General features: G+C 41.2%; 1 protein-coding gene and 1 long non-coding RNA gene across 3 annotated transcripts in view; one reads left to right on the top strand and one right to left on the bottom strand.

The window, feature by feature from the left end:
• Window positions 1-8585, bottom strand: part of LOC139027603 (uncharacterized) — a 16068-nt gene extending 7483 nt beyond the window's left edge. Inside the window, exons 1-2 of the long non-coding RNA XR_011479738.1 lie at window positions 8321-8585; window positions 1047-1158 (exon numbers count right to left, since the gene is read on the bottom strand). This is a non-coding gene — a long non-coding RNA (uncharacterized lncRNA). The remainder of the gene's footprint in view (window positions 1-1046; window positions 1159-8320) is intronic.
• Window positions 1-23755, top strand: part of LOC111962719 (ankyrin repeat, SAM and basic leucine zipper domain-containing protein 1-like) — a 43133-nt gene extending 19378 nt beyond the window's left edge. Inside the window, exons 6-14 of one of the 2 annotated variants that reach the window (XM_023986020.2) lie at window positions 13368-13479; window positions 13904-14038; window positions 15562-15686; window positions 16335-16407; window positions 16942-16998; window positions 17228-17340; window positions 20800-20905; window positions 21185-21298; window positions 23354-23755. In XM_023986020.2, the coding sequence (XP_023841788.1) occupies window positions 13368-13479; window positions 13904-14038; window positions 15562-15686; window positions 16335-16407; window positions 16942-16998; window positions 17228-17340; window positions 20800-20905; window positions 21185-21298; window positions 23354-23506 (988 nt within the window). In that variant the 3' untranslated portion in view covers window positions 23507-23755. The remainder of the gene's footprint in view (window positions 1-13367; window positions 13480-13903; window positions 14039-15561; window positions 15687-16334; window positions 16408-16941; window positions 16999-17227; window positions 17341-20799; window positions 20906-21184; window positions 21299-23353) is intronic. The other variant, XM_023986021.2, reaches the window with a different exon arrangement.
• Window positions 23756-24918: the final 1163 nt, after the last annotated feature.

Below are 24918 nucleotides of genomic sequence, written 5' to 3' on the forward strand. Positions count from 1 at the left end.
GTGGATGCTTCAAAGTTTTTGACCATTCATCCAACTGTTTTGGAGATGCTGATTTATGTGTGATTACTGTCACCGGAGGTTTGTCTTTACTACCTTTTTACAGCCTATTTTCGGGTTGGCCTAAGACATTGTTCATCACTGCTGTCAGAATCTGTTGACTCAAAGCCAGGTAATGCTGACCAGATGCTTGAAACCCGATCATCCTTGCGCAACTCAGTGTGAGGGTAGATTGAGGGAACAAAGGGTCCACTTGTTGGAGCCAAGTCTGTTTTTACAACCCTCTCCTGTAATTGTTGAATCTCTTCTCTCAAGGTTTTTCTCTTCACCAAGAGCTTTCAAACTATCCTTATCTCTCTGCAATGTCCTGTCATGATTCTCCAGAAATAATTTCTCATCCTGTTTTCTTACTTTGGCTAGAACAGTTAAAGACCATATTTTTTTGGTCAACGAGTTAGACATCATCTGTATTTTTCCCCAAGCTTTTTGTCAGACAGATTCCATATTCCATCTTTGTCAACAATGACGGAATATTTATTTCTCTTGCATACACTTCTCTACTTTGAAATGGTTCTTCATATTACTAGACAGTGAATGTAAAATATTTTTCATGGTGGGTGATAACCTTCAATCTGGATAATAACACAAAACAAATCTTAAGACTAGAGACATTTATCGACAAATATTACGAAAACAAGCAACACCCAAACATGACGGAGAGTAAGACAGGGGAACCGATTTCAAAACGAAAACATGACTTCTACAGACAGACAATTTAATAATTTCACCACCGGGGATGGTAAAGGTCGAAACCAATCTGTTAAAATCAATAAATGACAAACTGGGTATACTTGAATTAGTCAGTAAGGATATAAAAGAGTTGAAGGCAAGCCTCGAGATGAGTGATGAAAGCTGCGACATTGGAGAAGGAAACAAACAAGCTAAAAGTYACAGTCAATAGGATTGAAACCGAAGTGAATGAACACCGTTCTGAGAGAAGCCTTACTTGACATACAGACTAGATCCATGAGAGAGAATCTMGTACTTACAGGTATCCAAGAGAAAGGAGAAGTTCCTGAATCTGTAGTTAGAGAGTTCTTCCTTACAGCYCTTCAGATTCCACGRGAAGCTATCGACAAAATCCAACTCGAACGTGTACGCCTATTCGGACAAAGAGGGCAGAGGTATGAACACCCAATCGTTGCCAAATTTSCTTAATTTAAAGATAAAATAATGYTTTAAAGCCTGGGTAAAAGACTTMCTGGGACCYAAATTGGCATGAATGACCAGTTCCCGAAGGAAATTGCAGAACGGCGTAAAGTTCTGTATCCAATTTTCAAGGAAAATAGATTAAAAGGGAAACGAGTAGCTCTCYTCGTCGATAAACTATATATTGATAACCAGTTGTTCAGAGACACAAAGACTACTCCATGGCTATTTTAAAAAGTATAAAGTTCTTATAGATGAGGAAAATAATGAAACACAATTCTATCCCGGTTATGGATTGTAATAATACAATAAAAAATATAGCTTTTCTATACATCTTCAAATATAACTAAGTGGAACACAAAAGCACAAATTTAACACGGTGAAGATTAAAACTCAGTAAACAGAAGGCACAGTATGTGTGGATGGTGTGGTGTGGGCTTTTTTTGGGGGGGGGGAAAGTGTGGCGTTGAGTGAGAAAGGAAATGGTTMCATATCTCAGAACCAATGTATTGCTGTGAGCGGGGTGTGAGGGAGCTTTCAATGTTGTTCAGATGATGGGTATACTTTTTATAATGAATTATATGTCTTATTTATTTATTGTCCTATCATGGTGGAACAGTGTTTTAAAATAAATTATGGGCCTGCGGTATGTATGTATGCAGTCAAAATGCGGTCAGAGACCTAAAGCAGCACTGCCCCCTCAAGATTCTGAGCCTGCTTGGCAGGGTTGGACCTGCAAAGCCAAAGCCCCCTAAAGGGAGAGCATACTATACATGGAAATTCTCAAAGCTGCTAATGAGAACCTTGACGACCTTGTACCTAGCCGGTGGGGATTCCGGTGGGGTGCCCCCACCCAGGCAGTGGCAGTGCTGGCAACACTAGCTGCAGTAACCCATGGGGAGGGGGTCACACTTGGACATTCAGAGAGGGGGTATATTATTGTGGCACTGGTGGCACAAAATCAAAAGTCTGACTGCATGGAGATGCTTGGGAATATGGTCAATACGGGGGACCATGTTGTGGGTGTTTTCAGCGAAAAGGTGTACATTTGACCTCCATCTAGGATGTGGCAATGGTTAATAAAATCTCTCCATTTCTGCCCATTTTTTTCTGCACGGTCTTGCAGGCCTTCTCATACAGCTGCAACTGTATATTCATTTGTAAATTAAGACCTTTCTTGAGTTGGGCTCTGGGATGGTGCAACTGTTGAGAATGTGAGCCTATGGTTGTGTGGGAGGAAATGGTTGAGTGTGTATGTGCGTATCCCACAACTGTTGCTAAGGAGTAAAAGATGCTAGGGACAATATAGGATGATTCACCAATAATTGTTTGCTAATATAATAATTGCTTGCAATAATGTACATTTGGTAATGGCTAGACTGGTGAGAGGTAAAATCCTTTGCATAAATTGCCTACATTACTACAAACATTAACTAATTATGGAAATGAAGAAACAGGATTTTTTAAATATACATATTATTATTTTTTAAATGGATTGCTATATTAATACAAATCGAGGTGAGGGCGATGGAAATCCATTTGGCGGTTGATCTACTCCTGTTCTGTAAATGGCACTGTGCTCTTTTTGAAGGATGGATCCCAGTCGTTTCAGGGCTTATGGGATACCGGGGGGGGGGGTCTGCTGGGCATTGGGATGACAACCCAACTCGGGATGAGGTGGGCTTTTAGCGGGTTGGAAATGTGGGACCAATTGGAGGTTTACTTAGTAGTAATGCAAATATCATGATACAGCTATATATTCACTCAATCATCATGTTACTTTTTAATGGTACGTTTACAAACATATATTTTGATAAATAGAATTGAAAGTTATCTCATTATGGTAAGTGGTGAATAAAAGTATAGCCAGTTACACTAATGGCTTAGCAGATAATAAGAAAGAAGATCAGTATTTACCTGGCTAAAAGAGAAGGAATATACTATCTATTGTTTTACAGGAAATCCATTCAACAATTGTAGATGACGTTTTGTGGAAAAAAGACTGCGGGGGCGAAATATATTTTTCCCATGGGCAAAGAAATTCAAAAGGGGTGATGGTTTTTAATTAACAGTAATTTTGATCCAAATGTGCAAATTGTCCAAACAGATCATCAAGGTAGATGGATTATTTTAATATGTTATTGGACAATAAACAGATATTGCTTATTAACCTATACGGTCCAAATAATGATGATCCAAGCTTCTTTGACAATTTATCAACTCTACAAGCAACACTAGACTCTTATTATTATTATTATGATGGGAGATTTTAATATGGTTTTAAATACCTCTATGGACGGGAAAGGAAATCACACTACAAACTATCACCCTCAGGCACTTAAGTAATCATGAAGGTCATGGATATATTGGAACTAGTGGAATATATGGAGACTAAAATACCCTGACCTAGTGAGATATACATGGCGAAGGCTTAATCAAGCTAGTCGTCTTGACTACTTTCTTATGCCATTCTCTCTGGCACCAAAAGTTAAAGTGTTGATGGGGACAGAATGCGGTCGGATCATCACATAATTGGCATATATATTACTCTTACAGAATTTATATTGGAAATTTAATCAAAGCCTACTAGATGATAAATTGTTTAGAACTGGGACAAAATAATTTATAATGGACTTTTTCAGACATAACATAGGTACAGCAGATCCCCTTATTGTGTGAGACACTTTTAAATTTGCCTTTTAGAGGCCATGCAATTCAGTATTCATCTATAAAACAAAATAAATTCAGATCAAAAGAGTCCATATTAATAAAGGAAATTGTAGGACTAACAGTACAGTTAGATAGCAATAAAAACTGTACCATAGAGGCACAGAATAAGTTAGAGGAAAAACTAAAAGAAATGGAGGAACTTATTCAAGAAAGATCCAGTGTAATATATTATAAAAAATAAAGTGAACTGGATGGAATATGGGAAAAAAGGCACCAAATTATTTTTCAATCTTCAATATAGAAATGCTACGAAAAAAATGTGTTGAAACTTGTTACAAATGATGGAGTCACGCATGATTCACTGAATTATATTTTGAAAGAGGAAGTAAAGTACTTTAAGAATATGTTTTCGTTTCAGSCTCCTCCATCTCCACTAACTGAAACTAATTGTATGGATTTTCCCCCTAATAATAATGTAAAATTAACATCTGTACAGAAAGACTCATGTGAAGTCCAAATTACAGAGGAGGAACTTCTTGATTCAATTAAAGCCTTTATGGCTGGGACAACTCCAGGGCTGGATGGCATACCAGTGGAGGTATACAATTTTTTACATACTTATATACTTTTTATATACTCAGGTGACCATTTATTAGCATGATTTAACCACTCCTATATAAATGGTAGATTATCAGACACGCAACAAGAAGGTCTGATATCATTATTACTGAAACAGMACCCAAGTGGTATATATAAAGATCCAGTCCATTAAAAAAAATTGGAGACCTATGTGATGTGTTGTGATGCAAAAATCCTAGCAAAATGCTTGGGGCATAGAATTAAAAAAGTATTATCAGATATTATTCATCCTAATCAGACAGTTTTTTAAAATATGGATGATACATTGGAGATAATATAAGACAAGTACTGGAAACAGTAGAATACTAAGAAATATCAGGGACACCAGGCCTGGTTTTCATAGCTGATTTTGAAAAGGCTTTTGATAAAGTACGACTGGTTTATATATAAATGCCTAGAATATTTCAATTTTGGGGAATCTCTTATAAAATGGGTTAAGTTATGTATAGTAACCTTAGGTGTAAAATAATAAATAATGGCTACATCTCAGAAAGTTTTAACCTCTCTAGGGTATGTGGGACGGTAGCGTTTCACCTCGTCAACAGCCAGTGAAACTGCAGGGCGCCAAATTCAAAACAACAGAAAACAACAAAACTTTACGGAAAAAGCAAACCATGCAATAATCTGAGTACCGCGCTCAGACGACAAATCAACCCAAAGAGATATCCGCCATGTTGGAGTCAACATAAGTCAGAAATAGCATTATAAATATTCACTTACCTTTGATGATCTTCATCAGAATGCACTCCCAGGAATCCCAGTTCCACAATAAACGTTTGTTTTGTTCGATAATGTCCATCATTTATGTCCAAATTCCTCCTCGTTGTTTGCGCGTTCAGTACACAATCTAAACTCACGACGCGCGTGCAAGTCCAGTGGAAAGTACGGACGAAAAGTCCCGTTACAGTCCATAGAAACATGTCAAACCATGTATAGAATCAATCTTTAGGATGTTTTTAACATAAATCTTCAATAATGTTCCAACCGGAGAGTTCCTTTTCTCTTCAGAAATGCGATGGAACGCAGCTAACTCTCACATGAACGTGCATGGTCAGCTCGTGGCACTCTGGGAGAGACCTTACTCAATCTCCTCTCATTCGCCCCCACTTCACAGTAGAAGCATCAAACAAGGTTCTAAAGACTGTTGACATCTAGTGGAAGCCTTAGGAAGTGCAACATGACCCAATTTCCACTGTATCTTGGATAAGCAAAGAGTTACAAACCTCAGATTTCACACTTCCTGGTCGGATTGTTTCTCAGGTTTTCACCTGCCATATGAGTTCTGTTATACTCACAGACATCATTCAAACAGTTTTAGAAACTTCAGAGTGTTTTCTATCCAAATCTACCCAATAATATGCATATCCTAGGATCTGGGCCTGAGTAGCAGGCAGTTTACTCTGGGCACGCTTTTCATCTGGATGTGAAAATACTGCCCCCTACCCCAAAGAAGTTATACTATCTAGAGGAGTAAAACAAGGTTGTCCACTATCGGCAGATCTATTTATTATTGATATCGAAATGTTAGCTGTTAAAATTAGATCAAACAATAATATTAAGGGATTAGAAATCCGTTGCTTAAAAACTAAGGTGTCATTGTACGCTGATGATTCATGTTTTCTTTTAAAACCACAATTAAATTAAAAGGGCCAATTTATATAACGAATATGTGTTCGGAGGGCAGAAATGATTAAATATTAAAGCATTAGACCTCTCACTAAAGGCACCAGTCATACAAAAGTTATACTTAAATCCAAACTGGTTCTCTAGTAAATTGGTAGGAATGTCTCATCCTATGTTCAACAATGGCCTTTTTCCCTTTTCAGATTACACCTGCTCACTTTCGGTTGTTTGAAAAGGAAATAATCTCKAAAATATCGTTATTTTTTAAAAACAAGCCTTAGAATGTTGGTTGCAATTTCAGTTTAATCCACCTGAAAAGACAGAACAAATAATACAACAAATATTCTGGTTAAACTCAAGTATACTAATTGATAATAAAAAAACGTATTTAAAAAAATAAAAATAAAATAAAAAAAGTATAATTTTTGTGAATGATATCATAAATAGGACTGGTGGAGTTATGTCACACATGCAGCTAACACAGACAAATGGAAATGTCTGCTCTASCCAAAATTACAACCAACTAATTGCAGCATTTGCAATTAATTACCACAAAAATGGAAGAGGCAAGTAGAAGGGGAAAAAAGTAAGGAACTTGTATGTCGGCCGTTTTATTAAAGAACATAAATGGTTAAAGAAAAGTGTGATGAATAAAAACATACCAATTTCATTTAAGGACCAAAAAACTGACAGCTGTGGCATATAAWTTGCAAAATAGTTGGGAAGAGATTTTCGATGTACCCATTCCATGGCACGGAGTTTATGAATTGATASGCAAAACAACGCCGGATTCAAAACTTCTAATTTTTCAATTTAAATTACTATACAAAATTCTTGCAACCAATAGAATGTTATATATATGGYGGATACAGTCTTCCCAGCTCTGCAGATTTTGCTGTGAGGAGGCATAGTCATTAGATCATTTATTTTGGTATTGTCCATATGTAGCTCGTTTTTGGTCACAGGTCCAGGAATGGCTGAAGAATTGCAACATTTGCCTAGAACTAGCGCTGCAGATAGCAATACTGGGTGATTTGAAAAGCCATAGTCAATCAATCAATAATATAATAATTATTTTAGCAAAAATGTTTGTAAATTAAAAATAATCAGTAGAAGCTATGAGAATAGAAAGGTTCAGTACTTTTGTCAAGCATCACAGCACAGTTGAAAAATATATYGCAAATAGAAATCCAAAATGGTGTTGAGAGATAGATGGGAGGGGTTGAATGGAGCTGAAGGGTGGGACTAATAACAAGATAACCAATGTAAAACATACGGGGTCTGTAAAATGTATATAGGTTCAGAAATTTTGTGAAATAGCGCAGTTACAAATATAAATGAAACTGGATGGATATCAGAAATAGAGGAAGGACTAAAAACAAACAAAATATAACTATTGGAAAAGAGATTGTCTGTAAAATGTGTATAATATGTATATACTGAAGGTAGAAGCCTAAGTGTTATTGTTTATTAGTTRACTCCAATTGGGGGAAGGGTGGTAGGGTTTGCGGGGAATAATAAAGGTATATTCTTTTTTTAAAAGTATGTATGTCTATAGGTATGTGTATATGTATGCATTTGTGTATATATATTTACAAAAACATATATATGGGGGATTGGAAATGATGCAGACAATTACATTGATGGAAGCAACAATCGTTCTGCAATATTAAGCTGATCCATCCCTTAAAAAATAAAATATATATTTTTCATGCTCGCTTCCGGAGGAGCTGTCCTGCCCTTTTTCCAGAGTGGTTTTCTCACTTAACAATGACATTATATTAACTTCAAAAGTTGTATAGTATATATTTCTGTTTATATATTTATTTAACCCCAAAAGATATCCCCTTTTGAGGACTCAAACCTCTTCTAGAACACATTGCCTCTGTAGGGACTGGCTACCCATAAAAACTTGTTCACTTCAAAAAGGCTTACATTAACCACACGTGTAAAAATTGCTACTCAACTAGCAACTCACTTCTATGCAACAAGAAGGTTTCACAAAAAGAAAGGACTCTAACCTTTTAATAGAGGACTTGAACCCCATAATGGAGAACAAAMGACTAAACTCTAATAGAACAAAGGTCTTGAACCCTTATACATCACAGATATGTATCACTCATTGCATGCACTAATTTTAACCTGATTTGCTTCTTTTAAAATGATATTGGTCTAGACTCACCCAGCACTTATACCGTCAATCAGGAGATTAAGAGTTGACTCCCCAAAGTGGGTTGCGCTCAGCCTTCTCTCTTTCTTCTGGATAAACACACAGTTAAGTTTTTCTTGTTGTTGTTGAGACCAATTCATCTGGGTCACGGCACCAAATGTTAGCACTTGATGTTACTCTTCAATAACACAGACCCCAAAGCAAAACAGGGGGAGGAAAATAGGTTTATTCTTATTCAAAGAGGAACGAATCATGCTGGGAGGTAGATGTTCATGCTCCCCTGTCCTCAGTGATTCTACTCAGTGATTCTCTCCCCAGAACAACCCCCTACGCATAGAAGTCGGCTTATAGGCTACATGGCCTGCGCGTAAATGTAGGCATATAAATGTGCCCATTTTGGAGATCTGATTTTCTACACCTCAAGCCGCAAGCAAACAGTCTGTTTTTTACATCCATTGAGAATGACAATCATTCTTCAATGTATTTGTTTTTTCCCCCCAGCTCTCTCCTTTTCGATAACCACTCGGCATGAAAGGGAAAAATGTTATCCTCTGATTCAGTGGAAACGTCATAAAATAGGCCAACCTGATTACTTCTTATCCCTTGTGAAAATAGCCTAGAGCTGTATCTGTCCCGAGCTCACTAACGTCGGAAAATTGAAGGCCCAGAATATTTTATACAATGTTGCACGGCGCTTCAGACCGGACCCAAGTTAATAGCTGATACAATGTTTGAAGTTCATTGCAGACAGGCAACGCGTAGCCAATGTAATTTATAGGATATTTATTTTTATCCGGATATTTTCTACCTGCAAGCTGCAATGTTTTTATTTGTTGGCTTTATAGGCTATTTTTACATACTGTAGTTGGCAATGGCAATAGAAGTGACTTAGGTTTATCATTTTCATTTAGATTTGGATAGAATTTTGATTAACCACATGACAATGATTTTGAGAAGYTGTTATTATAAATTAAATTAAACTGTTCCATGGAAATGTGCATATGAAAACCATAACTGGCACGCAGATCGGTTGAAATGGTAAGATAAATTGGCATTACACATGGGAAAGTTTGCCGACGACTCATGTAGCTTATTACCGGCAACTTCAGGAGAGGAACGGCAGAATCTACGAAAGCCAGTAGGAGTGGATATCTTGATCTCTGGCTCTCTCTTGAGTCATTTGTGTCTTATTTAATCAAACAGTGAGCTTACAGCATCCGACAAGCTCAATGCATATATAGTTGATTTTATTAAAACACATAGGTTTTGTCTATATTTGTAAAAAATACACAAACATGATGACCAATCGATTGGTCGAAAGAACAGACGACTTTCGGTTGACCACATTTTTTMGGGTCCGGGACAGCCCTACGATTTTGAGACATGACGTAGTATTTTCATGTTTTTTGTAGGTTTCTCACGAAAACACGAGTATCTCTGTGAATTGTCAATGCAGCGATAAGCCTTTTAAATTTAATTCAGCTCGTGTCATGCTAATTTTGCTTTTTTGCGACCCGTGGAAACAACTCTGAAGATGACCACAAAAGGTATTATCTTCAAGTAACCTGCACCGCTATGTCAACAGAGCTCGGTGCTTTTATCAGATGTATTAGGTTACTTAAGCTGACTTTTGCGATATAATATTAATGATATGTTAAAGACCATTGCTGACTGCAGGAATGTCCACTGAACGATTCAGAACATCAATAATCATATTTCTCTTGGTAAAATGTATTATATAACATTTACTTAAGTCTTCATAKCCCTTGACTTATTCCACATTTTGTTAGTCTGAATTCAAAATTGATTTWTTTTATTTTATRCACACAATACCCCATAATGACATAGTGAAAACATGTTTTTTGAAAATGTTTTGAAAATGAAATACAGAAATATCTCATTTGCATTGAACAAAAATATAAACGCAACATGTAGTGTTGGTCTCATGTTTCATGAGCTGAAATAAAAGATCCCAGAAATTGTCCATACGCACAAAAATATTATTTCTCAGAAATAAAATTTGTTTACATCCCTGTTAGTGAGCATTTCTCTTTTGCCAAGATAACCCATCCACCTGACAGGTGTGGCATATCAAGATGCTGATTAAACAGCATAATTACACAGATGCACCTTGTGCTGGGTACAACAAAAGGCTGCTATAAAATGTGCAGTTTTGTCACAAACACAATGCCACGGATGTCTCAAGTTTTGAGGAAGTGTGCAATTGGCATGTGGACTGCAGGAATGTCCAGCAGAGCTTTTACCAGAGAATTGAATGTTAATTTCTCTACAATAAGCCTCCAACCGCAGACCWKGTGTAACCACGCCAGCCCAGGACCACCACATACGGRTTCTTCAGCTGCGGGATTGTRGGAGACTAGCCACCCTTACATCTGATGAAAATGTAGGTTTGCACAACCGAAGAATTTCTGCACAGACTGTCAGAAACAGTTTTATTTCAATTGACTGATTTCCTTATATGAATTGTAAGTTAGTTAAATCTTAGAAATTGTTGCGTTTTTATATTTTTGTTCAGTGTATACTGAACTTTGTAGAAGTAGACACCTTTGGCATAGTCTCTAAGATCTTTCCACACCTGGGTTGTGTAACATTTGCACATTTATTATTTAAAAAAATCTTCAAGCTCTGTCAGACAACCATTTTCAGGTCTTGCCATAGATTTGCAAGTAGATTTAAGTAAAAACTGTAACTCAGCCCCTCAAGAACATTCACTGTCTTCTTGGTAAACAACTCCAGTGTAGATGTGGCCTTGTTTTAGGTTATTGGCCTGCAGAAAGGTGATTTCATCTCCCAGTATCTATTGGAAAGCAGACTAAACTAGGTTTGCCTGTGCTTAGCTCTATTCTGTAAACAAAAAAAATCCTGAAAAACTCCCTAGTCCTTAACGACTACAAGCATACCCATAACATGATGCAGCCACCACTATTCTTGAAAATATGGAGAGTGGTATTCGGGAGTGTATTGGAATAGCCCCAAACATAACACTTTATATTCAGAACAAAAGTTAATAGCGTTGCAATTTTTGGGGCAGTATGTAGTGCCTTGTTGCATGTTTTGGAATATTTTTATTCACTCAGTCAATTAAGTGGAGTAACTACAATGTTGATTCATCCTCAGTTGTCTCCTATCACAGCCATTAAAATCTGTAACTGTTTTAAAGTGACCATTTGCCTCATGGTGAAATCCTTGAGTGGTTTGCTTCCTCTCCGGCAACTGAGTTAGGAAGGGCGCCAGTATATAAAGCTCTTTAAGGAGCGGGACACTAATCCGGATGCTTATAATAAGTCCCGCTATGCCCTCAGACGAACCATCAAACAGGAAAATATAGGATTAAGATAGAGCCGGTGTAGTAGGATTTAGACGCTCGTCGGATGTGGCAGGGCTTGAAAACTACGGACTACAAAGGGAAAACCAGCCGCGAGCTGCCCAGTGACGCGAGCCTACCAGATGAGCTAAATTCGTTTTATGCTCGCTTCGAGACAAGCAACACTGAAACATGCATGAGAGCACCAGCTATTCTGGACGACTGTGTGATAATGCTCTCGGTAGCCGATGTGAGCAAAACCTTCAAACAAGTCAACATTCACAAAGCTGCGAGGCCAGACTGATTGCCAGGACGTGTACATGCGTGGACCAACTGGCAAGTGTCTTTGCTGACATTTTCAACCTCTCCCTGACCGAGTCTGTAATACCTACATGTTTCAAGCAGACCACCATAGTCCTTATGCCCAAGGAAGCGAAGGTAACCTGCCTAAATGATTACTGCCCCGTAGCACTCATGTCAGTAGCCATGAAGTGCTTTGAAAGGCAGATCATGGCTCACATCAACAGCATCATCCTGGATACTCTAGACCCACTCCAATTCGCGTACCGCCCCAACAGATCCACATATGATGCAATCTTAATGCCCTTTCCCACCTGGACAAAAGGAACACCTATGTGAGAATGCTGTTCATTGACTACAGCTCAGTGTTCAACACCATATTGCCCACAAAGCTCATCACTAAGCTAAAGACCCTGGGACAACACCTCCCTCTGTCACTGGATCCTGGACTTCCTGACAGGCCGCCCCCAGGTAGTAAGTGTAGGCAACAACACGTCTGCCACGCTGATCCTCAACACTGGGGTCCCACAGGGGTGCGTGTTTAGTCCCCTCCTGTACTCCCTGTTCACCCACAAGACTGTGAGCAAGAAAAAGGAGCCAATCGTGGACTACAGGGAAAGGCGGGCCAAACAGGCCTCCATTACCATCGACAAGGCTGTAGTGGAGCGGGTCGAGAGTTTCAAGTTCCTTGGTGTCCACATCACCAACAAACTATCATGGTCCAAACACACCAAGACAGTCGTGAAGAGGGCACGACAACACCTTTTCCCCCACGGGAGACTGAAAATATTTGGCATGGGTCTCCAGATCCTGAAAAAGTTCTACAACTGAACSGTTGAGAGCATCCGGACCGGTTGCATCACCGCCTGGTATGGCAATGCTCGTCATTTGACCATAAGGCGCTACAGAGGGTAGTGCGTACGGCCCAGTACATCACTGGGGCCATCCAGGACCTATATACTAGGCAGTGTCAGAGGAAAGCCCAAAAAATTGTCAAAAGCTCCAGTCACCCAAGTCTCACAGACTGTTCTCTCTGCTACCGCACAGCAAGTGGTACCGTCCAAGAGGCTTCTAAACAGCTTCTATGCCCAAGCCATAACCTGTCTCTTATACACATCTAGATGTGTATAAGAGACAGCGGTACCGGAGTGCCAAGTCCTAGGACCAAAAGGCTCCTTAACAGCTTCTATGCCCAAGCCATAAAACTGCTAAACAATTAATTACTATTTACATTGACCCCCCCCCCCCCCCCTTGTTTTTACACTGCTGCTACTCGCTGTTTGTTTTCTATGCATAGTCACTTTACCTACATAAACAAATGAAGTCAGAGTGTGAATACTTTCTGAAGGCAGTGAAATTTCGTTACCGAAGTGCATTTTCACCCATTCTAGGTAGATGGGTTGGATACCCTATTCATTCTAGTCTAATTCCCAGGTCTCGTATGACATCCCTGATGCTGGCGTCCCGGGACGGCTACAGTCAGGTAATCAACCTGCTGTTGTCTCACGGGGCAGAGGTCAACTCCCAGGATGAAAATGGGTACACGGTAAGAATGCCTACCTGGTGTAATGCCTGTCTCACATAAGTGGACATTTTCGTTTTTTCTTTTATACATCAGCCTTCCCTGCGTCCCAATAATCTCTCCTTTCTCCAAAAGTGTGGACTTGTTCACTTTCCTTGGGACATAGTTGGAAAGCATTTACAAGCATTTCGCTACACCCGCAATAACATCTGCTAAATATGTGTACGTGACCAATAACATGTTATTTGAAAGAAAATGACTGGTTTAGGAAATATGTTAGAAACTCCCTCCAGCCCATGCTTACAACAATCAAATGCTTTTACATTCTTTTGATTGATTCTAACTGTGATTGATATAAATGATTGGTGACACTGTGGTTATTAATAGTAATTAGGATGCTGCTAGACATTGATGGTAGGTGATGACCTGCTGTGACCTTTGACCCCAGGCCCTGAGTGTGGCGGTGCAGTACGGAAGAGAAGAGGCCGTCCTCAAGCTGCTACAGCTGGGGGCAGACAAGACCCTTAAGACCAAAGCAGAGAAGAGTGCTGCCGACTTGGCCAAGGTCTTCAAACGACCACAGGTAAACACAACCAGTAATTATATTATTTATACTGAACAAAAATATAAATTCAACAATTTTAACGATTTTACTCAGTTACAGTTCATATAAGGAAATAAGTCAATTGAAATAAATTCATTATGRCCTAATCTATGGATTTCACATGACTGGGCAGGGGCGCAGCCATGGATGGGCCTGGGAGGGCATAGGCCCACCCACCTGGGAGCCAGCCAATCCCCCACAAAAATCTTTATTACAGACAGAAATACTCCTCAGTTTGATTAGCTGTCCGTATGGCTGGTCTCAGACGATCTCGCAGGTAAAMAAGCTGAATGTGGAGGTCCTGGGCCGGCATGGTTACACGTGGTCTGCGGTTGTGAGGCCGGTTGGACGTACTGCCAAATGAACATTCAATTCTCTGGCAACAGTTCTGGTCGATATTCCTGCAGTCAGCTTGCCAACTGCATTCTCCCTCAAAACTTGAGACATCTGTGCCATTGTGTGACAAAACTACACATTTTAGTGTCCCCAGCACAAGGTGCACCTGTGTAATGATCATGCTGTTTAATATGCCACACCTGTCAGGTGGATGGATTATCTTGGCAAAGGAGAAATACTCACTAACAGGGATGTAAACAAATGTGTGCACAAAATTTGAGAGAAATAAGCTTTTTGTGCGTATGGAACATTTCTGGGATCTCTTATTTCAGCTCATGAAACATGGGGCCAACATGTTGCGTCTATATTTTAGTTCAGTATATATGCTTCAGAATGCTTCTGGCATAGCCACGGTGTTCAATTGACCACATGTAGAACCCCACAGTCACAACTTTGTTTCCCACACAGTTAGCCAAGTACATAACTCTGGCACCTAAATCTGGTGTTTAAACAACCACAGGTACAGTAAAACCAAACACTAACCACAGCCACAAATTTACCACACTATGAAATGGTAGTCTTGAGGCGCGAGACTAGCTCCATCTTCCCCTTCTCTTGCAAACATTTTATAAATACACGGTGTGTACAAAACATTAGGAACACCTTCCTAATATTGAATTGCACCCCCTTTTGCCCTCAGAATAGCCTCAATTCGTCYGGGCTTGGACTCTACAAGGTGTCTAAAGCGTTCCACAGGGATGCTGGTCCATGATGACGCCAATGKTTCCCACAGTTGTGTGAAGTTGTCTGGATGTCCTTTGGGTGGCTGACCATTCTTGATGCACACAGGAAACTGTTGAGTGTGAAAAACCCAGCAGCACTGCAGTTCTTGACACTCAAACCGGTGTACCTGGCACCTACTACCATACCCCGTTCAAAAGCACTTCAATATTTTCTTTCCCATTCACCCTCTAAATGGCACACATACACAATACTCGATGTCTCAAGGCTTAATAATCCTTCTTTAATCTCTCCTCCCCTTCATCTACACAGGCGGAAGTGGATTTAACAAGTGACATCAATAAGGGATCATAGCTTTCACCTGGATTCCCCTGGTCAGTCTGCCATGGAAAGAGTTTTGTATATCTGGTCTTCTTCCCTCGCAGATTGCCAGGATCCTGGCGTCCCCAGGCAATGCCCTCACCAACGGGCAGGTAACCTCCTCGAAGGAGGAGACCCTCTTCAAGTTCTTCAAGAGGGACCACGATCTATCTGCTGACTCCAAGGAGAGGTGAGACCATGGCTAAATCTCAATTCGTCTTACTGCTATTCCTTACATCCTATATCCTCTTCTCAACCATAATGGAGGAGGTAAAAGGTCCCTCCCCTCAGGAGTTCTTTTACAATTCGTTTTTAGGAGGTGACGACAGAGGATGCGAGGAATCGAGGTAAGATGAATTGAGAAAAGGCCACAGATCAGTAAGTGGAGGCCAGCAGCCGTGATTGATATTTGGGGCCCTCTAGTGGACGTAGAGTTAACTGTCCCATGCCATGAGACCGGTTTTTAGACGTAAACAAACATCTAGGGACTAGCTGCTAAATCTGCACCATAATGCTTTAACATATTTAGTSTTATGTGTTTGACTGTTGAGGATTCTATATTTTAATTTGGATTGTTTAATCTGTCAATGTTTATCTGTTCTGAAATATTTTAGGCGGCCGACATGGCTACGTGGGGTTGATGTAGTACGCTCTTAAACCTATTTAGCTATTTATTTATTGCTTTTATTTAACCGGGGAAGTTATTCAGAGCATAAGCAAACTGACTGATTTTAAAGGTTGATTTGTTGATCAGTGATTCTGCACAGTTGGACTGCAATGTAGTCAGTCTCAAACGCGCCCATTCACTTTCAAAATAACAACCTTGAACCTCTCCTAGTCTGGCCAAACTGTGTGACATCGAGCTGCTTCTGCACGGACTCAACCTGGAGTACCTCTCTGACATAATGCTAGTAAGTAGTGTACTGCTTAAACACACACAGGAGTACCTCTCTGACATAATGCTAGTAAGTAGTCTGGTACTGCTTAAACACACACAGGAGTACCTCTGACATTATTTGAGTACTGTACCTCATCCTCACTGTGGTTGGACAGTTTTCAGATGTTCATACCTCCCTCATGCCATATCCCAGCATATGGTATTATCAAATACCTGTCCAACCCTACTGCTGGCTTATTGATGTTGAGCAGGCAGGTGTAAAGACTGTGGGTCTGACTCTGGAGTGATTGGGTCAAAACTATAGTGTAGTGTATGAAGCGGCAGGGGTGGATTGATATTTTCATCATTAGATCGAAAAGACATACCGGTAACAAGTAGCTACACAACACAAACACATACTGTAATCTGTTACCGGTATAAAAATAAAAAAAACACTTACCGGTAGCTACACAAATGCAGATTGTAAATTATTGTACAATATCTGTTCAGGGTGTGGGCTGGTTTGCAAGTTGTCAGATCGTTAAAGTAGTTTTTCTTCTCTCCGCAGGAAAATGACATCACTTGGAGCTACCTGGTAACCATGGAGAAGGATGACCTGGAGAAGGTATGAAAGACCTCTTTATGTCAGTCTGTCTGGCAGCAGGTTTCCAGGTTTTTCAGAAATCTATATGGTTCCTGGAATCAGTAGAGAATTAGCATGGCGGGAATCCTCCAACTGGGAATGCTCCTACCAGGATTTCTGAAAAACCTGGGAACTTTGGGAACGTTTTGGGAATTTTGCAACCTGAGTTACCAGTATGTTGCCCAGTTATTAATGTTGCGTTCTCCCCCAGATTGGTATCTCCGACCCAGAGGACCAGCAGAAAGTTCTGAGTGCAGTGAAGGAGATGCATCTAGACCGGGTCGACCTGGACACTGTCGACCAGCTGGAGAACATAGACAGCGGGTAACATTAAAGTACAATGAAAAATAAATATTATTTTGAGCAATTCCTTCCAGGTCAAATTGTCAAGCACAATAACATATTTTCTTCACACATTATATATGCAACACAAACACCTACAGACTTACATTACATACTGTACACAGTCCATCCTCCAGCACATCACTGGAAGTCATTCGTCAGACTGACCTAAAGCATCCATCCCCCTGTATTCTCCCACAGCCTCACCTCCTATATTCTCTCCGAGCTTCTGAGAGCAGAGTCCTAATGGTTTATGAAATGGGGCCGTAATGATTTGTAAGGTGAGAGGAGATGGAATGAAATCCCCTCTTTCACCCCCCCCTTCTCTCTGTGACTGATGATAGGATAGCTCTCAGGCCAAGCGGTACTGTAGTGTCAGGGCCAGGGGTACAGGGGTACTTTTACTGAGCCTTTAAATCCCCCAGGAGTAAATCCTCTGATGATGGCCACACTGTAAACATTAAAGCACTAGATTACCACATCCCTTATGCTTTATGCTCATCCCAGGACCTAGTGGCCATGTTCTAGTTGGCCTGGGATGTTAGATGGTCATGTTCTAGTTGGCCTGGGATGTTAGATGGTCATGTTCTAGTTGGCCCGGGATGTTAGAATGGCCATTTCTAGTTGGCCTGGGATGTTAGATGGTCATGTTCTAGTTGGCCCGGGATGTTAGATGGTCATGTTCTAGTTGGCCGGGATGTTATGGTCATGTTCTAGTTGGCCTGGGATGTTAGATGTCCATGTTCTAGTTGCCTGGGATGTTAGATGGTCATGTTCTAGTTGGCCTGGGATGTTAGATGGCCCTGGGATGTTAGATGGTCATGTTTCTAGTTGGCCCGGGATGTTAGATGTCATGTTCTAGTTGGCCTGGGATGTTAGATGGTCATGTTCTAGTTGGCCTGGGATGTTAGATGTCCATGTTCTAGTTGCTGGGATGTTAGATGTCATGTTCTAGTTGGCCTGGGATGTTAGATGGCCATGTTCTAGTTGGCTGGGATGTTAGACGGTCATGTTCTAGTTGGCCTGGGATGTTTAGAGTATGTTCTAGTTGGCCTGGGATGTTAGATGTCCATGTTCTAGATGGCCTGGATGTTAGATGGTCATGTTCTAGTTGGCCTGGGATGTTAGATCGGTCATGTTCTAGTTGGCCTGGGATGTTAGACGGCTATGTTCTAGGTGGCCGGATGTTAGATGGCTCCTGGGATGTTAGATGGTCATGTTCTAGTTGACCTGGGATGTTAGATGTCCATGTTCTAGTTGGCCTGGGATGTTAGACGGTCTGGGATGTTAGACGGCCATGTTCTGTTGCCTGGGATGTTAGATGGTCATGTTCTAGTTGGCCTGGGATGTTAGATGGCTGGGATGTTAGACGGCCATGTTCTAGTTGGCCTGTTGGATGTTAGATGGTCATGTTCTAGTTGGCCTGGGATGTTTAGATTGGCCTGGGATGTTAGATGGTCATGTTCTAGTTGGCCTGGGATGTTAGATGGTCCATGTTCTAGTTGACCTGGGATTTTAAGTTGCCTGGATGTTAGATGGTCATGTTCTAGTTGGCCTGGGATATTAGATGGTGGGATGTTAGATGGTCATGTTCTAGTTGACCTGGGATGTTAGATGGCCTTGCGGATGTTAGATGGTCATGTTCTAGTTGGCCTGGGATGTTTAGATGTGTCATTGTTCTAGTTGACCTGGGATGTTAGATGTCCATGTTCTAGATGGACTGGGATGTTAGATGTCCATGTTCTTCAGTTAGAGCCTGGGATGTTAGATGTCCATGTTAGTTGGCCTGGGATGTGTAGATGGTCGTGTTCTAGTTGGCCTGGGATGTTAGATGGTCATGTTCTAGTTGGCCTGGGATGTTAGATGGCCATGTTCTAGTTGGTCTGGGATGTTAGACGGCCATGTTCTAGTTGGCCTGGGATGTTAGATGGCCTGGGATGTTAGATGGATTTTCACCTGTAGTACATGACTAATGGACTGACAGACAGATGGGTGGACAGGGGGGATCTTCACACCGGGGGACAACTGACACGGACATACTGGCGACTGGGCAGACACAGTTAAATCAACTGACCTCTACACAACAGACAAATGAACAGACATAAGACTGTGTGTGGCCAATGGCCAGGATTTCCTCTCATAACTCAAAACTAGATAAAAAAACGTTTTACATCCAAATGATTTGTACATCGTATTCATCGCGGCCCGATCTTTAAATGTGTTTTGTTGCTGCGATTGTTCCGCTGCCCTGTGTGTGTTGATGGGTTGTTTTATCCTAATGGTACATTTCCCTGCATGTGTAGCAGCCGTTTTGTGATGCTCACACTCTGTCAGCGGGCGTGTAAACAGTGTCAGTCAGACTGGAGTTACTATCTCCTTCTAGAGGCTCGGGACCTGGGACTACAGCTCTGTTAGTTTATCTAGCACACCCAAGACTGATAGTACAGGATAGAGAGGAGCAGAGGAGAGGGGGAGATGTCTGTCTGTTGTAGGTGACCTCTGTCTCTCCCTCCCTCCTGGTCTAGGTGAGACATATAGGGGGTATACTTGAGATGGGCAGGAATGTGGACTGACACGGGTTGTGCTGCTCACCCACTCACACTGACAGTCACACATAAACACACTTGGGTTGAGGTAGAAAGAGACTTATCAACTAGGCATGGTCACGGTTAATCGAATATCCGGATGTTTGGCCTATTTTAACAATGAAAAGGCTGTCTAAAATAAATTATCCTTGTGACATTTCTACCTATAAGGATATACCATGACATTTGAAATCCTTAATTTAGTAAAACAAAAATCTTTTCAATGTAGTTTTTCTAACGGTGCATTGAGTTACTGCCCTCCAGGCTGCCCTGGCATCGGTATGCTGTTTCCCCCTCTTCAAATAGCAATTAAAGGCACTCCGCAAATGGAGTTTCCACAATACCTGAAATGTATCAATGCAAAACACTCACCAGAAAAGCTATTTGTAACAGAATCAGTTCTATCATTGCCAAAATCGGACTTTTCCTTCGCTGTTGCTGACAACTTACTGAAGAAAAGCACCCTGTCCGCTGTTGACCTCTGCCATGTACATTTCAGCATTGTAATTGGTCGAGTTGACTATCCAGATAGCCGAAAAATGTAATTATTGGGGCCGCAGGTAGCCTAGTGGTTAGAGCGTTGGACTAGTAACCGGAAGGTTACAAGATCGAATCCCCGAGCTGACAAGGTTAAAATCTGTCACTCTGCCCCTGAACAAGGCAGTTAACCCACTGTTCCTAGGCCGTCAGTGAAAATAAGAATTTGTTCTTAACTGACTTGCCTAGTTAAATAAAGAAAAAATCAAATTAAAACATTTGAAAAATTGTATAATTTAAAATGCCCATCCCTATCATCAACACTGATAGTGGGAAGCACTGTGAAAAGTTGTCTAATGGTGTATGTGTGTCCTTATAGAAGTGAGGAGCTGTATAACTTCCTGATCAGTCTGAGGCAGCAGTGCTGCTACTTGACAGAGACAGTACAGGATGTCATCAGCCGCTTCCCCCGCCGAGCCTCTGAGGTGTGTGTGTGTCATTCCCTGTCCCTCTCTGATAATCTAAATGCTCTAGAAAACTGATCCATCAATGCTGTTGTCTGACTGAAAGCAGACAGTATGGTTGTATAACCTACTAAAGCAAATTCCCTTTCAGCCCTGAAAGGAGGGTGCCCCCAATCTCTCTTTGTCTGGTCCTGTTTGTGGTTAGATTAAGTGAGTGCGTTTTCAGACACTATAGTACTGATGGATTTTTCTAGAGCGAACCTGTTTCTAGCTCCCTTAACTTACTCTCTCTGTCCTCAGCTGGTGTTGTCCCTGGACCCTAAGAACGAGGCCCAGGCCATCTGTAATGAGCTGGTGGCCCAGACTGGAGACCTGCAGAAAGAGGTCGCCTGCCTCAAGAACCTGCTGCACAAGGTATATCTCACACCTTTTTCTCTGACTGCTGTGTGCGTGTCACTGTCACCCAAGAGCCCCCGCCACTATGTTTCTGCTCCCCTCAGTGGGCCACTCAGAGAACAAATTGAAGAACAGTCCGTTTCCTTCGTCTGGTCCTCCACACCCTTTCACTGCTATAACCATCTCTTCCCAGGTCTGGTCCTCCACACCCTTTCACTGCNGGTCTGGTCCTCCACACCCTTTCACTGCCCTAACCATCTCGCTTTGTCTGGTCCTCCACACCCTTTCACTGCCCTAACCATCTCTCTTTGTCTGGTCCTCCACACCCGTTCACTGCTCTAACCATCTCTCTTTGTCTGGTCCTCCACACCCTTTCACTGCTATAACCATCTCTTCTTTGTCTGGTCCTCCACACCCTTCACTGCTTACATCTCTCTTCGTCTGGTCCTCCACACCCTTTCACTGCCCTAACCATCTCTCTTTGTCTGGTCCTCCACACCCGTTCACTGCTCTAACCATCTCTCTTTGTCTGGTCCTCCACACCCTTTCACTGCTATAACCATCTCTTCCCAGGTCTGGTCCTCCACACCCTTTCACTGCTATACCATCTTTCCCAGGTCTGGTCCTCCACACCCTTTCACTGCCCTAACCATCTCTTTTGTCTGGTCCTCCACACCCTTTCACTGCCTAACCATCTCGCTTTGTCTGGTCCTCCACACCCTTTCACTGCCCTAACCATCTCTCTTTGTCTGGTCCTCCACACCCTTTCACTGCTATAACCCATCTCTCTTTGTCTGGTCCTCCACACCCTTTCACTGCCCTAACCATCTCTCTTTGTCTGGTCCTCCACACCCTTTCACTGCCTTAACCATCTCTCTTTTTCTGGTCATCCACACCCTTTCACTGCTATAACCATCTCTTCCCAGGTCTGGTCCTCCACACCCTTTCACTGCCCTAACCATCTCTTCCCAGGTCTGGTCCAATCTTCCTGCAAACTTGGGTCAACTCCCCTTCTCATCCTCACCATTGCTCATCCAGCGTTTACACACTGTGTGTGTGTGCTGTGTGTAAGATTCTGACAGGGCAAGTCCTCACAGCCTATAACTCAGAGACAGTGTGACAGTGTCCTGTCAGAGTGGAGACGGGGGGGGGTAGCCCCGGACGCTGTCGGTGTCAGACAGGAATCCGACAACCAACAGAGGCCATTGGCTCAGGGCCCAGGGGGGAAGGCCCTTGCACCCGTTTATCTTATCTGTGGGGGCTCGTCTTGACACCCATCCCCCTACACAGAGCGCAGGTGCGCACACACACACACAATCTATCTGCCCGGCCAGAAAGTTTGGGGGGGGGGACCATGAATTGTTCCTTGGGTTGGACATTACTGTGTAGAATGGTAGATCTGTGCCATATCTACCTGTCAGGTGCAGCAGGTGGTATACTGTGCAAGTGGTTCTCTTATTCAAACTCTAATTTGCATACTTAAGCAGATCACCTCACCCAGATTGGTTTCATTTTATTCCTAATAAATGATTGATAGGACACAACAGTGTGTGAAGAGTTGTCACATGACAAAACACTGCTCATGGCTACCATCTAGTGTCGAGACGGAAGGTTCTTGTAGGGCAGGGTGTCAAATATACAATCCGACGGTGTCCAATCCGAGGGGGGGAAACAAACTCAATATGACTAAAACCAAATGGAAACAGTGTAGTAACGATAATAGACTTACATTCATACAGTTTCTGGACTGTCCAGCTCACTGATAATCACTGAAATGAAAGCTAGACAGTCAGGGAGCATAAAAAAAAGGAGAGAAAAAAACTTTATTTTGAGGGCAAGGAAATATAATAAAATTCAGTGCGGACCTTGTTGAAGACCGAAACTCCCCCCCATGATAATCAGATTAACTTGGGAGTACTATTTTCAAAATGTCACATACTATAACACTTTCTTTTTTTACACTAGTATGGSTATTTGGACATGTCCATGGTGTGTGCACATCTCTAGTTTGTGTGTCCTTCGTGCTCTTTCTCACCTCTTACCTTGTGACGTTCTGCTGCTCCTCTTCCTAAGATGGACCCAGCAGGAGATTTCTGCCCACTTCCTCGACCTGGTTCCCACGGTGACTGGAGGAGACGGGTCCTGAAGAGGCTTGCACTGAGCATGCTTGGAGCAGGCCTGCTGTTTGCCCTGTCCAGAGCAAAGAGTGTCAAGGTTTACCTTTAGACTGACAGCTCCTTTATTATCCAATTTACTCTTACTTTGGATAAATTGTCATAGGTTATCAATCAATTAGCTTAATTGTCTTAATTTATATTTCTGTTTGAGTAATTATGCCGAATGAGAATAACTCAAATGCAAAAAAGTTTAGTTTTTGATTGAGGTTCCTTTATATTTGTTTTACTTTTCTTGTTTTTTATTGAGTTCTTAATTGTTTTAAGCAATTTTGTGGGCTTTTGTAAAATAAAAACTATTTCTTTATCCAGCATTTTTTTTGCATTAAGTTGCTGCACAAGTTAGGACACTAGGGAAATCCATCCCCTACATATTATTCAATATTCAATACTTTATGTAGTTGACTATATGACTAAAACTATTTAGGCTACTAAAAATCTAATCAATTWTTTTTGCTCGCATACACATTTATCAATGTTATTGCAGGTGTAGTGAAATACTTGCATTCCTAGTTCCAACAGTGAAGTAATATCTAGCAATACACATAAATATAAAAGTTAAAGAATGTAATTAAGAAATATATAAATATTAGGTCGAGCAATGTCCAGGGTATGTACAGTACCRGTCAAGTTTGGACACACCTACTCATTCAAGGGTTTTTCTTTATTTTTACAATTTTCTACATMGTAGAGAAAAGTGAAGACATGAAATAACACCTATGGAATCATGTAATAAGAAAAAAAGTGTCAATCGGCTCAAATAAGCAAAGAGAAACGACAGTCCATCGTTACTTTTAAGACATGAAGTTCAGTAAATCCGGAAAATTTCAAGAACTTTGAAAGTTTTTTCAAGTGCAGTCGCAAAAACCATCAAGCGCTATGAGGGAACTGTCTTTCATGAGGACCTCCACAGGAAAGGAAGACCCAGAGTTACCTCTGCTGCAGAGGACAAGTTCATTGGAGTTCCCGGCCTCAGAAATTGCAGCCCAAATAAATGCTTCAGTTCAAGTAACAGACATCTCAACATCAACTGTTCAGAGACTGTGTGAATCAGGCCTTCATGGTCACTGATTGGCTCAAACGCATTAAGAAGGAAAGAAATTCCACAAATGTACTTTTTAACAAGGCACACCTGTTAATTGAAATGCGTTCCAGGGGACTACCTTATGAAGCTGGTTGAGAGAATGCCAGCAAAGCTGTCAAGGCAAAGGGTGGATACTTTGAAGAATCTAAAACATAAAATATATTTTGTCTTAACTATAATTCTACAATGATAGTCAAAATAAAGTCAAAATAAAGAAAAACCCTTGAATGAGTAGGTGTGCCCAAACTTTTAACTGGTACTGTGTGTATGTACACTGAACAAAAATATAAACACAACATGTAAAGTGTTGGTTGCATGTTTCATGAGCTGAAATAAAAGATCCCAGAAATTTTCCAGACGCACTGAAAGCTTATTTCTCT

The sequence above is a fragment of the Salvelinus sp. IW2-2015 genome, linkage group LG4q.1:29 (assembly GCF_002910315.2).
Source record: "Salvelinus sp. IW2-2015 linkage group LG4q.1:29, ASM291031v2, whole genome shotgun sequence".
NCBI classification, from domain to species: Eukaryota; Metazoa; Chordata; class Actinopteri; order Salmoniformes; family Salmonidae; genus Salvelinus; species Salvelinus sp. IW2-2015.